The 14,570-nt window shown below is 37.7% G+C and overlaps 1 protein-coding gene across 1 annotated transcript in view; it reads right to left on the bottom strand.

The window, feature by feature from the left end:
• sez6b (seizure related 6 homolog b) overlaps nt 1-14,570 on the bottom strand; it is a 210,156-nt gene that overhangs the window by 68,391 nt on the left and 127,195 nt on the right. The window contains exon 4 of the mRNA XM_051863533.1: nt 5,751-5,940. Within this exon, the coding sequence (XP_051719493.1) occupies nt 5,751-5,940 (190 nt within the window). The remainder of the gene's footprint in view (nt 1-5,750; nt 5,941-14,570) is intronic.

Raw genomic sequence — 14,570 nt, 5'->3', positions numbered from 1 at the left:
CAAAGGACGACTTACACAGCGTATAAGATTGTATCATAAAATCCCTTGATTTAGACTTTACGGTCAAGCAGCAAATGATAAACTTTGACCATTTTGAGAGTACAGATCTCCTGATGGGTATGAAAGATATTATAACCCAATACTGGTGTGACATTGCCATTTACAACCAGCTGGCTGAAGAACGCCACTTTAACTTCAACTAGATGTAGTAACTAGAACATGTATTTTCTGGCAGTTCAAAAGCAAATCTTATCTCATTTTTATTTTTTAATTATTTTGGTAACTAGCATGGGGAACAATTCTCACTTTTAACTAGTTGCTTATTAGCTTGCATATTGGCTGTTTATTAGTACTTATAAAGCACATATTAATGCCTTATTCTGCATGACCATATTCTACATCCCTTAACCCTACCCAATACCTAAACTTAACAACTGCCTTACTAACTATTAATAAGCAGTAAATTAAGAGTTTATTGAGGCAAAAGTTGTAGTTAATAGTGAATATGTGTTCCCCATACCAAAGTGTTACCATTATTTTTAATGGAAACCAATAATCTCTGTATTTTTAATGGAAACCAATACTTTATCACTGTTTCCAAAATGGATATTAAACAGTTTACAACACTGATAATATTAAAAATATTTTTTGAACACCAAATCAGCATATTAGAATGATTTCTGGAGGATCATGTGACACTGAAGCATAGGTGTTTCCGATTTATGTTTCTGCCGGTGGGTGCCCACACTATCCCCCAAACACACCCCCACCAGCACAGTATTTAAAGTTACACTGTGTTATTTCATCAGTCAATCGTGAGAGTCTGATGTTTTTTCTGGCAACAGAAGAGAGAGAAGAATATTCAAGAGAAAGGCACGTAGAGATTTACGAGTGCACAGGACAACGTTTGAGTGCGCACACATAATATCTGAGCGAAAGCAGAGGCATATTTGAGAGCGCGCGTCCAATTTTGTGCAAGAGTGAAAGAAATCTGCCTGCGAGCGGAGAGATTTGTGCTCGCGCATTACATGATATTCTCTCGCGTTACAGTAATGCGCTCTCGACATTTGTTGTTAAAATAACGCCATAGAAACAGCCTCAAATGTCTCAAGTGTCTGAAAGCTGCAATTAACTGTTTATTGGTTAAAATGAATGGAGAATGTCTGTGTTTTTCCGTGGGTGCTTGACATTTTAGTGGGTGCTCGAGCCAATAAGCCCACGGGATCGGCGCCTAAGCACTGAAGACTGGAGTAATGGCTGCAGAAAATTCAGCTTTGTTATCACAGGAATACATTTGAAAATATATTAAAATAGAAAAACTTAATATTTTTGAAAAGAGTATTACAAACTCCAAACTTTTGAATGGTAGCGTATTTGTATCTAAAGGAGGAAGTTGTGTCTCTATTTTCTTATAAGTCAACGGTATCAGAAAATTAAAAAAATTAAACTTATACTATAGTCTCAATGTATTAAAACAGCGTATATAAATAGAGCATTTCGTATTTAGTAAGTTGCCGGTTGCAGTTCACTTAAAAGCCACCGGTGTCACTAATAAGGGTTTTTGAATTCTACAACTAGCCCATTTAATGTCTGGTGTGTCCACCAAAGCATTTTTAGCCAGCTGAAAATGCTAGGCGCTCTGCTGAAAATGCCTAGCTGTGAGTGCTTGAGAGCGCAGCGTTTTTTTCAGTTTCGCTTGCTATGATATGGAATATCCGTGGAAGTGTTACTAGTATCTCATTTCACATATAGTTTCTGTATTGTTTCTATATAAAAATGTCGATACAATATAAAGTATTTGCTCTTGCTCGTTTTAAATTATTTTTTTCCATTATGCTTGTTGTTGTCATCTGTTAGCGGTGTTGGTTGGTGTTGTATTTGTCCCGCCCCTCCTCCACTGTGATTGGACAGCTGGGTAAAAGGTGACAGTGATGAGTGCTGCGTTTTACCCAACGGTGAACATTCTTCAACTCTGGGCGACTGGTAAAAGCGGTGAGCGCTCAGCACTTCAATGTGAAACAGACGCTCAGCGCCTCGTCACGCTCTGGGCGTTTTAAAATCGCGGCACTCCCATTAAAAATAATTGGAAAAATACACTAGCCTCGGGAAAAAAAACACTTTGGTGGACACATGGTCTTAAAGCTAGGAATAACTCTCTAATTTAAGTTCTGGAGTTAGTTATTCAAAAGGAAAAAAGCGTCACAAGAAAAAACAGTCAATGAAACTTACTAAAGCCTCACAATAAATAAAAAAACATTATTATTATTATTATTTTTTTTTTTTTAAAGTTACATGCCAACTGGCCTGTAACTCTTTTATTTACTCACAAAAGTCTAGTTTTGCTTCCATGTGGTGCTTGGTGAATGTGACTTTTGGTCTAATGAAAGTGCAAAGAAAGTAACAGATGAAAAAAGTGAGAAGTGGAGCCCTGCTTTGGCTGAGGATGTGTGTCAGTGGGTGAGAGCGTGTATCTCAGCAGGTGATCCCTCGCCCTGCAGGGTTAATCTTCTTTGGGAGGGGCGAGCAGCAGGGTGGAGGATATTACAGCAGCTTCCTCAGCCATCACCGCACACAGCAGCCCGCCATGCACGGCTAGGCTCAGCCCAGATCAGCCGACTTTATCACGGCTCAACTGCACAGCTAAACTCATACTGGGGCAGGACTCCGATCCTCAGCTCATAATACTTCGTCAAGTGCATTCGCCAAATAGTTTACCCATAACACTTGCATATGCACACAGATGTGCTTCCTCTGCAGTGCCATATGAGAGTGACAACATCTCAAGCTTGTGACATTTAAGTGGTGGGGCGAGAGCGGTGCGGCAAAGGGGGCGATTACCTGTAGAAAGACCATTCAGACCCCAACAGCCTCCATTTTGAACTTCACTCCATCAGCCTTGCCTTGTTTGTGTTTAACCTTTATCCAGACGCAAAGGGGTGCGGCGAGGGTCCTTTCATTGTGATCTGAATTATTGAGAGGTCTAAATCTTTAATGTGCGTGTTTTTGATGGAGGTTCCCATTTAAAGAATCTGTCATCCGTCAAGCTGTACGGTCTGCTGAACGTTGAGACAGGACAGGTGTGTTAGATCTGCGTGGAAGGTATAGCAGAAATCTACTTGCTATAGACACATGACAAGTGATCAAAGTTCAATGCACTATTAAAGAGTTTGATGTGTTCATACTCTAATGCTCACACCAGAAAGCCTTGGAAAAAGCTGAGGCGATCAAAGAATGCTCATCCATGTTGAAACACAGCCAATTTTCTTTGTAGACATGCCTGACAAGACCATGGTAAAAACTAATATTCAAAAAGAAAAAAGAAAAAGAACATCCAGAAGTGTTATTCCATTCAACTGTCTGGGGAGTTTTCTCAAAGTAAAGTAAAAGGAAGCCGGAAAAAATTAAAGCAAGTGCGATAATGCAAACAGAAACAGCATCTAATCTCACTGATTGCAGAAAATCAAGAGGACCTCAATGAGGATCATTCTCTCTTTAACTCTATGTTAAAATACAAGGCCTTCACATCGACAGGGATATTTTATCCTCAAATTATAAAGCTGCAACATGTTTTGGAAAGAAAATGAAACCGCCTATTGCAGCTCATCAGTTGTTTTTGCTTAAAAAAAGTATGTCCTAGTACCTTTTGTACACTGAATAAAAGCATCCAACAAAACGTTTTTAATTATTATTTTTAAAAATAAAAGTTATCTTACAGAATGTTCATGCTGGTCTTTTCAATATAAAAAACAAAGACAAGTTCTCTGAAATCTATAGATTTGTGTGAAGAACAGATGAAAATTGTATTCATTATTATAATAATTAGAAATATAATAATTAGCATTATCAATACATAGTAATATGATAATATTAATATTAATATTAATATGTTACTTATGATAAATATTAAGTGTCTTTATTAACTTTAAATCTAAAAATTTAAATGTAAAATCTGCCATAGATTTATGTCATTTTGATGTTATCGTTAAAAAAAAAAAAAATCATTTTTAGTAATTGAAATAAAGTTAAATTACTTAAAGTTCAAATAAAATAAAAATATATGATGAAAATCTAAAAATTAACTAATTGAAATAATTCAGTTTAAGTGAAAGTATTAAAATTACTAAAACTAAAACAGAAATAAATATTAAATCTTGAAAATATAAAAATAAAAGCTATATTAATAAATACTATAATAGTGTATACATAATAGTAAAATAACACTGCTTCATTGATGTTTGGCATTCATTGACATAAACTCTGATGTCATATGGGGGCAGTCATAGCCTAATGGTTAGTGAGTCCGACTGGTTGCTGGTTCGATTCCAGCACCGGCAGGAAATGACTGAGGTGCCCTTGAGCAAGGCGCCTAACCCCCAATCGCTCCCCGGGACAAATTACGAGTATGGGTTACCATACTTGGCCTTCACGTGTCACTTTCACTTTCATATTTTGACATGCTACAAACATAAACGAGATTTGGTAGTTTTGCAGTAGGGGAAGATAATTATGGTGTGTGTATCACACAAAGCTCTCCTATAGCTTCAGAGCACTTGGTGTATAGTGTGCGAGTCATGTGGAGTATTTCAATTTTGCATTTTGTCGTTTGTGCAGCTAGACAGCCCCTGGTCACCATCCATCTTCATTATTTGATAAAGAGCAGGGTTAATATTCTGCTAAACTTCTCCTTTTGCATTCTACAGAAGAAAGAACGTCATTTGGGTTCAGAACGACAACAGGTTGAAGAAATAATCATAATAATTTTTGTCCATACTCAACTCAACACTACAGCCATGTTGCAGTATGTATTTACACTAGATCCCAATCCCTGCTTGGTTCTTTTCCTTTTCTTGTGTGCCATTACATCAATGCAAGGCAAGTGTAAACCCAGAGGCAAAATTAGCTGTTCTTGCGTGTGCACATCCACCCAGCATAGCAGCTGGAGAACATTAAATTGAACCGGAAACAGGGGGAGCAGGGCCTTCGGAGCCAAGTAATTGGAAGTTTTGTAAAGAAACAGAGAGCCTTTATGAAATATGTGCTGTCTGGCTCCTGCAGATGATTGCTATGAGTCTAATAGGAGGCATGTGCGACTTCTTTTCTGTGAAAGCTGAACACCACTGATTACCCCCCACACACTTATAAAGACAGAGAGAAAGAGGGGGTGGAGTGTAAACGACTTTCTTATTCAAAAGGCATATTAAGGATGTGCAAAAAAAGATATTACGCCACTGCAAACCCGCCACAGTTCATTAGCTCACAGAAACAAAAGAATTTGCCTGTATACAGTCATCTGTCAATTTATCGCCCCGCGTAACGAATGAGAAAGTGGCGCGGCGCGGGGCAGGGCGCATCAGTGCTCAGTAACCTTTTCTGTTGTGCCGATCTCCCCTTGATGACTCTGTTAAAAGACTATTAGCAGAGAATTATCCAAGTCATTCTCCAATGTAATTATGCAGCCTATTGACAGCAGCTGTCATTTTCAGGCTAACATGAGCATATTATGTTGACATGAGATAACAAGGAGTGTTTCCCCTTCAGTGCACCGAGAGTCTCTCCTAATAGAAAGCAATGATTGAGAGCTCCCTACTCCCAGAGTCCTAATCGTTCGTGCCAATCTAATCAGTAAGTGTACACTCATAAACAGGTTTGTCTAGAGCGCTGGATCCATGCCAGCCGGAGACACTGGCACGAGCGCAATTAGCAGGAAGTAGATGAAGCAGATGTTTAGAGGTTGACGTAGGACAGCTCACCTTGGTAACGCAGCAGCAAGGAGCTGGACTGCGGCTGCCGGCTGCGGAAGTGGATGGAGATTTGGTTGCTCCAGCTGCGTACCACCAGACCTTTCAGCAAGATGGACTCGTTGGCCAGCACGGAAGGTTCTCTGCCACCCAGGTCTTCGAATCTGACCACGTCACCCTCAGCCAGGCTCACGTTCATCACCTTAATGTTATGAGATGAGAGAAGAAAGAGAGCAGAAATATGGTTAAAGAACCAATTAAATCAAAGTGAGCTTTTAACTTCCTGTAGTAATGGTTATTTCTTCAGCTGTGGATTTATCAAAAACTCTTTCCTAACTCTTCCAACACTGGATATACATGCATCATTCCTGCTAAACATAGGTGAAGGGTGAACCAACTCTAGGGTAAGGCTAGATGCGATTACTCCTTAAAACACATTTAAATAGAATGTCATGAAATAGTTACGTCGCCTATCAACAACCTACACATCCCAGCATAAACACTCTTGTTATTAAAGTGGTTATATTCACAAACCACTACACAGGCAAGCATATGCATGATTTTTGACATATGCATAAAAGCGTTCCTTTTATAATCACTAAGCTGTTACTCATCTTAATTCATCGCAATCTCACAAAGCCTACTTAATGTCTACTTTTTTGTCACAAGTTAAATTATAACTAAATGATTTGAGTTCGCAGATCTCCGCACTGAACAAAAACTCTGGCATTTTGAGTGGTGAGGGGATTCTAAATTAAACACGTCTGATTGGCCATTGCGTTCAAGAAATCATCAGATATGTTTGTGATTGGCTACATTCATGGGCGGCGTTAGGGAGGGGCTAGCAGGTGCTTTAGCACCCCCAAGAAAGACAAAAGCACCCAAATAGCCCCCATGGAATCAATTATATACAGGCTGTATTGTATTTAATAAATAAGCTGATAATAAAAAAAGATGATAATATACTCCTTATACATGTATAACTCATACAATGCAATATGACATGACATGATTTGCAGCTACTGTTGCACTTTTCGTAATGTCATAGCGTTTTGTTTTAAAAATTGAGCGGTTCCTTGTGCTAAATAGCCCTGTCCCCGACTAAAGTTAGTCAACTAGTTGTATGTTTATATTAAATTGATTAATATAATAACATACTAAACCATCCTTTAATATATAGGCAGGCGTATTTAGCCTGTTCCGCGCTCAAGCTCGCGCATAAAGCTTGCCACAGTGCACCGGCAAAAGTAATGATTTTGAATATGTTGGGGAAAAAGAAGTCATTTTAATTATTTATTAATAAACTAGTGCTTTCTGAGTCAGTGTCGGCTGCAAAGATGAAGTTTCCGAATGCTGACGCTGACTTGCTATCTCCACAGTAATGGACATGCCTTTAATAGAGAAATGCACCTTTTCATACGGACATAATTAGAGAATATTAAAAATCGAGTGGACAATTTATATTTATTTTATTATTCATAATAATAATAACCTGTTTTGGTCATATTTACTATTAATTGCCCAGCTCCCCCTGTCAACGATCTAGCACCCCCTCAGCACCTGCGTTCAAAATTCTCTGGCTACACTGCTCAATGCTGCAAAAATACGTTGTAAGTAGAAAAGCCTATTTATATTAGTTTCGACGCTCTCAAGAGCACAATCACCAAATCTGTTTATGTTTATCAGTTTATGATGAGAGTTCGCGAGAGTGCAGCAGTTCAGCTCGCTTACTAAGTAATAATTTCAGCGATTACTAGTTTTAAGGCCTCTGATTGGCCATTGCATTCCTAAACTCAACAGAGTCGCGTGTGATTGGTTATAGTGCGCAACGCTGTAAAACGCTTAAAAAAATAGTATGATTTAACATGAGCAAATCTAAATTTAATGCCGCAATTGACAATTTTTATTTCATTTAAGCCTTCTCCAGCCTTACACATGCTCCGCCTTTGCTGCTAAATGTTCACTCTTTGAATTCTTGCATCCGGGAACAATACAAGTCGACACCATTATAACTAAATGTTTGCTAAGAAGTATTTCCTACTAAAACAAGGCGATATTTGACTCGGGTAAGCAGACTGGTGGGAGTGGCCTTGGATGGTACATTCCCAGTGCATTATGGGTATTGAAGTTTTCCTATCTATTTGTCAAAAGTGAAGACAACAGCCTTTTTTTCTTTGTTTTCTCTAGTCAGGTAGCACAGATTTAACATTTTTCCACCTTTCTATTGCATAGGCAGTCAAGTTTTCTCAAAAGCCCATTTTGCCAGGAGTAAAGTACCCCTTTAAAATAAAAAAAAAAAATCCTGGGATATAAAAGTGACTCCCCCATGGTTTCAAACGTGACTCATCCAATCAGAAGCAAAACTTTGTTCGTTAAATGATTTAATAGGGACAGGTAAGAATGTTTAACGATGGAAAAGTTTGGACAATGCACAAAAGCAGAAGGACAGACTGACGTGTTTTTGGCTATGCAGAGATGACAGTGGGGTGACACATTCTGCCACACTGAATGCACTCATAATGGTGTTGGCTTGTCTGTCTGCAAAGCTGCATGGTAATTGCACCATGGGCAATCTCCTGTCTGCCGAAGGCAGCATGCATATCCTCACCTGTCACTAATAGAAAGCCACAGCCGCCCATTACTTCTCGTTCTGCCCGTCTTCCACTTTAGACAACACATGCAACTACTGCATGAGCCAACATCCAATACGGCAGCGTGGGTGGAAGTCGTGACACGGAGCGGAGTAAAAAAGTGTGAGTCTGAGGAATAATTACAATCACGCTGAATGAAAAAGTCAGACCTGTTCATCGCAAAACTGTGCCATTGTGGCTGATCTGGGATCAGCTGGGATGTGCCCTTGTGCTCCTCTCAGGTAATGAAAGTGTCTTTAATCAAATGCAGGCAAATGAATGTGACCCGAGTAGTGACCCTGCCTAGACGCAGACGTGACGATAGGTTAATGAGGCCTTGCACACGTCGCCCTCAATCTAGACACCTCAAACTCTTTACGACAAGAAGAAACCTCAAACTCTCAGCACAAATTAATGCCACTGTCTGTAGTTTACCATCAGGAAAGTTTTAGAAAAAGTACAACAGTACCCAGCAATTTAAATTCGACCACAGTGAACAATGAGGACTGAATTTAAATAAGATTTGCTGGAAACACGCTTAAAGGCCCCTGAGTGCTGTGAAGGCAACAGGTGACAACCTGATGATGTGCACTACAGAATAAATTCACGCTTAATAAAGCCGGAGCTGCAATGTGCTGAAGCAGTCTATAAAACAAAAGTGCATTACAAAGTAATCACATTACACTAAAAGCCCTCGGATAATAAAATGTTTCCAGAATATTGCTCGCCATAATCCAATTTGCGTTGGCACTGGGCCCGACCGTCTACCCCACGCATGTAATCCTTCGCATAAACATGACTGTCAGTCAGATGCAGACGTTGGCGTGTAAACGTGCAGCCGCTGTGTCATTCGGGGTCAGTGTTGATTAAAATGTTTGCTGCTTTTTACACAGAGCACAACAGACAGGTTCAGAATAAAAGGAAATTAAGTCAATTATCCCAGCACTCCCGGCCTGCCCAGAGGCCCCATATGCTATAGAATGAACATGGGGAAACAGGAAGCCTGGTGTTTTGTGTCCCAAATACAAAAAAGACGTTAAAGGGACAGTACGCCCAAATTTATATTTGTACATATATTAAAATATCGATATTAAGGTATGTCAGTATTTTCTTTTGCTATAAGATAACACCAATTTAACATAGTAGTAGCAGACAAAAAAAGGACTTTGAAATACAATCAAATCTCGATTATAAAATGTGAAAATTATTTAATGCATATATATATATATATATATATAATCATTTAAATAATTATACTAAATGGGAACTGTGCTAAAATAACTTAATACATTTTATAATTCATTTTACAGTAATAAGAACAGTAATATTGTGAAATTGTGAAATATTATTACAATTTAAAATAACTGTTTTCTATTTGAATATATTTTAAAGTGTAATTTATGAATTTTCAGCAGCCGTTACTGCAGTCTTCAAAAACCATGATACTTTTTTCAGGATTCTTTGACGAACAGAAGGTTCAAAAGAACAGCATTTACTGTAAATAGAACTGTTGTATATATGTATATATATATATATATATATATATACATACACATATATACAACAGTTCTTTCTGGTTCTCGAATCTAATTGGCTGAGAGGTCTTTCCAGCCATACGATATTCTACCAGTATTGGGATAGTATAGTGAGTGTATAGTATAGTATAGATAGTATAGTACAATATAGCGAGTGTCATGGCGGCCGAGCAAAACCCACCATATTTTGTATAGATAATACTGTTATTTTTGAACAATGTAGTTGTTTAGACCTGAAATATGTGACTCCTATTTAATCATAGCGCCTATTTTACAATTTGTTTAGACGTTTTCGGAGATGTGAGCTCCAGGCCATCAGCGTCCGTTCAGTGCTCGTGTACCCGCAGAGAACAGCCTTATCTCGGCCAGTGCTTCGGGGATTTGCCGCTGGCTCTTATAGTGGTTAAACATGAGATATAATTAATTTGAAATACATAAAATGAGCAATCTTTGGTCTTATTAATCTATAACTTGTTCCTGAGCAAACTGAATTGGGCTATGTTAAATTTAATAATTTGATATACAGGATGTATTTAACTTACATCCTGTAGAGCACTGCTTTTGTACGTTTGACTGAATTGTACAATTGTGTTTATTTTCTACTGTCATTTATAATGGCTATTGTTAATTTATTTACTGTTGTTCAATAAATATTATTTATATATTATATACAAATAATATATTGTATTTGGTTTTGAGAAAGGGTCTGTTAATGCGTAATATGAATTGAATGAAAGTTACATTAATACGCCTTTAGATGGCGGCAAACTTTACGAGTGAATGAGTCAGTGGCAAGAGACTTTTAAATTGAAAGGGACTTTTGTAAACAAAGGACGTTGTTTTAGCGCTGTTATGGAAAATTCTCTCAACTCTGAAAAGGACAAATACAAAGATCGCTTTCCTCAGAGGACATTCAAACAGATTTTTATAATGGATTTAATATTGTGGACATCAACCTGAAGAATGAATGTTATATCAGACACAGGTAATGCTCGCTCAGGCGATCTCGCTCTCGCTCTCTCTCTCTCTCTCTCTAATACTGTACAAAATACAATGAGTTTCAATAGAGGGACTCAACATTCCTTCGTTACTAGTTCTAAAGTGACGTTTTAGAATTAGTAACGGAGGCTTGGTCAAACTTTCAACTTGAGATTTGAATCTGTGGTGGAAGGAAGTAGTTCTGTACTAAAGAGGGTTTTAAAGACACTCCATTGTTATTTCTTATTTATTTACGCACTTGTGCCGTCGAACTGTTGTATAAACGCAATATCATACTCATAGCAGCCATATCACACAGCTACGAGTGTGATATTGCTCATATATGTATATAAAAATTGTGCCTTTTTAGACAAAAATGCTGGGAGGAACTGGGAGGAACTACAGTGCTGAAAAACAGGTATCAAAATTTGTCACTGAATCAAGGTGCATCCCTTACATATCTTGTACGTTTTTGTCATTTTCTAGCACGGCACCTCAGACTAACTGTCAAGGCCTGAAAGAGTGTCACTGCATTAAAAACAGCTGCTCAGTGTGGTTCTGTACACCATGTGGATTAACATAAATAGGGTTGTCATTACCTGAATATTTGGTGAATAAATTTGTATCTAGAATGCATTTTCACTCCAGTAAACAACTGAGCTCTGTGTGTAAAGTGGGATTTCCGTATTTGACAACCGTATTTAGCTGTAGTTTGTGCATGTGGCTAAGAGAGACACACTGATACAGTCACTGTATCAGCACTCTGAGGGCAGGCGGATGGTTAATTAATCTGGAGATGCATGCTGTGTCACATTAACAGAGAATTAGCAGAAAACCCCTCCAGCTATGTCTGAGTTTGAAAAAAGGGCTCCTGCTCTCTTGCCTTCCCGTGCTGTGCTGAATCTGATTTCCTGTTTACAGCAATAAAAAATTCAGAATAATTGAAGTGACAACTCATAAATAAACAAGCATTATTTGCAGGTGATATGAATCATCTTATGAGATCTGAGCGAGAGAAACAAAGAAAAGAAAGGAACAGAGTCAGAGCCATGGTGTAGTGAACTCACAGGGAGAAGGGTTTGAATATGATCTGAGTCATCCTGACTCCTCACCACTGGCCAAAAGCCCATAAACAGACATAAAAATGAAAGGGAGAGAAAAGTGGGAGATAAGATTATGGGACAGAAAGAGTGAAGGAAAGAGGAGTGATGTCCATGTGCTCAGCTCTTTCAGTAGCCATGTGTCCAGCAGAGTTTCTTTAATCATCTCTGTTGCCTTAAAGCTAATGAGAGGACTGGCTTTGTCTCTTTTCTCAAACACGACCTCTATTTTTGTATCTGACACACATAACCCCTCTCTAGTACAGAATAAATGACTGATGTACAAATATACCAGACAAATACCAGGTCAAGGGTGATTCTATAAAACAAGTACCTTTTCCAGTTTGATTCTATTAGAAAATTAACTTCCTCGCCCCCTCTTCAAGTCTTTCGATAATACATGATGTCAAGATAAATTACATCAACAAAAATGTAGTGTAATAGAGAAAGAGCAAAGACAAAATGACAGCTTTACATAAATAAATTGCATTATATTATGTTAAAAAAAATTTGAATCAAAATGTGCATGTCTAGCATATATGCAGGTGATATTAGGGCTGAGCAGGAAGAACAACAATCAATATGAACAAACGATGTTCATATTGAAGGCTATGAAAAAAATATAGTGAATGTAACCATGTAGGCTATGCTATAAATTATGTGCAAAAAAATGGGTTTAAAATCACATTACATTCTAACACTGTAACAACATTACAATATGAAACAAAAATAGCGCTTTTTAAAGCAAAAGTTAAAAATCACTAAATTAAATTTACAATAGTCATTAATCATAATACCCATTACAATAGTCACTTTACACTTACTGCAATCATAAAAATACAAGTTTAAAACTGTACGTATGGCACATTTAATGTCCAACAACAAATATTTTAGTAAAATCTGTATTTTAGTCGCCGCTTGTTCACTGAAGTCTGTGAAGTTTAGCGGAGACTCGAAATGGAAATATTTGCATGACTTTCTAACATTTACAGGTAGAGAATATACCTGTGAATTGTAAGTTATGCACTGAGGAAAACGCATCTCACGCATTAAACAAATCTGTCAGAGTATCTACCACCTTAAACTATACGCGTTAACTATATCTTACGAGTTATTTTGAAGCCCTTAAAGGGTTAGTTCACCCAAAAATGAAATTTCTCTCTTACTCACCCTCATGTCGTTCCAAACCCGTAAGACCTTCGTTCATCTTCGGAACATAAATTAATGATATTTTTGATGAAATCCAAGAGTTTTTTTTATCCTCCATAGAAAGCAACGAAATTACCACATTCAAGGTCCAGAAAGTGGTAAAGACATCATTAAAATAGTCAATGTGACTACAGTGGTTTAACCTTAATGTTATGAAGTGACGAGAATACTTTTTGTGCACAGAAACAAAACAAAAATAACGACTTTATTCAACAATTTCTTTGGATGAACCACTGTAGTCACGTTGACTATTTTAACGATGTTTTTACTACTTTTCAGGACCTTGAATGTGGTAATTACATTGCTTTTTATAGGGGATAAAAAAAACTCTTAATTTGTGTGTTCTTAAGTTGAACGAAGGTCTTATGGGCTTGTAACGACATGAGGCCGAGTAATTAATGACAGAAAAATGAAAAATTCATTTTTGGGTGAACTAACCTTTTGATATAGAGCATGTCTCATGTTTAGGACAAATTGGATTACGCAATTTCCTCAAAGTAGCTCACTCTGTCTTCCACTATTTTTTTTTTTTTTTTTTTTTTTTTTTTTAGAACCACTCTATATTACATTGTATATTATATAAACAGTATTGCCTCATCCTATATCATATATATAAATATATCGTACAAAGTCGATATACCGCCCATCCCTAGGTGATATATAACAATATTTCACAATATTACAGTTTTTACTGTATTTTCGATCAAATAAATACAGCCTTGGTGGGCACTAGAGACTTCTTTTAAAGACATAAATAGTACATGTTGTGGAATAACCCCAAAACTGAAACTCTAAAACTTGCCAACCGCTCAAGCATTTCAATGCAAAATAAATTCCAACTATGGCAAACTTACAGCAACTTTTCGCATCCAGGCGTGTAACTACAAAGGATGCCACTCTACAGATGCCAAGTTACTGTATAGCAAATGCCACAATTTCTCTTTTAAAAGTCTCGTTGCAGTGCAGTGTGTGGCATTCACTTCTATGCACATCACTGCTTATGTGGGTCACACACGCCTCAAGCTCTCCTAACATGAAGGACAGCAGATGACAATACTGATCTGATATAGAGTGGTCACCAACTGTGCTCTGCCTCTCTCTCTCCTATTTCCAGACAAGTTAGTACTATTACGAACCCATCAGAGTTCATAACAGCAGAGCTTGAGTTGACTTGATGTAGATTGTTTGGATTTGATTGATGTGTTTGTGTATTCAGCGAATTCTCAGGGAGCTTCTCTCTTATGCAAATCCGAGTCATGTAAAAGTCGAATAGTCCCTCGTGTCACTGTATAAGAATAGAAAAAGCCCAAAAGCCCTCAGTGGTGCTGCTCTTTCTTTCTGTCTCTGCTGTGTTCTTCTCCTCCATTCCCATAGCTCCAT

This window comes from Ctenopharyngodon idella, chromosome 15 (assembly GCF_019924925.1).
Source record: "Ctenopharyngodon idella isolate HZGC_01 chromosome 15, HZGC01, whole genome shotgun sequence".
NCBI classification, from domain to species: Eukaryota; Metazoa; Chordata; class Actinopteri; order Cypriniformes; family Xenocyprididae; genus Ctenopharyngodon; species Ctenopharyngodon idella.
This window is presented reverse-complemented; position numbering and strand designations above follow the sequence as displayed.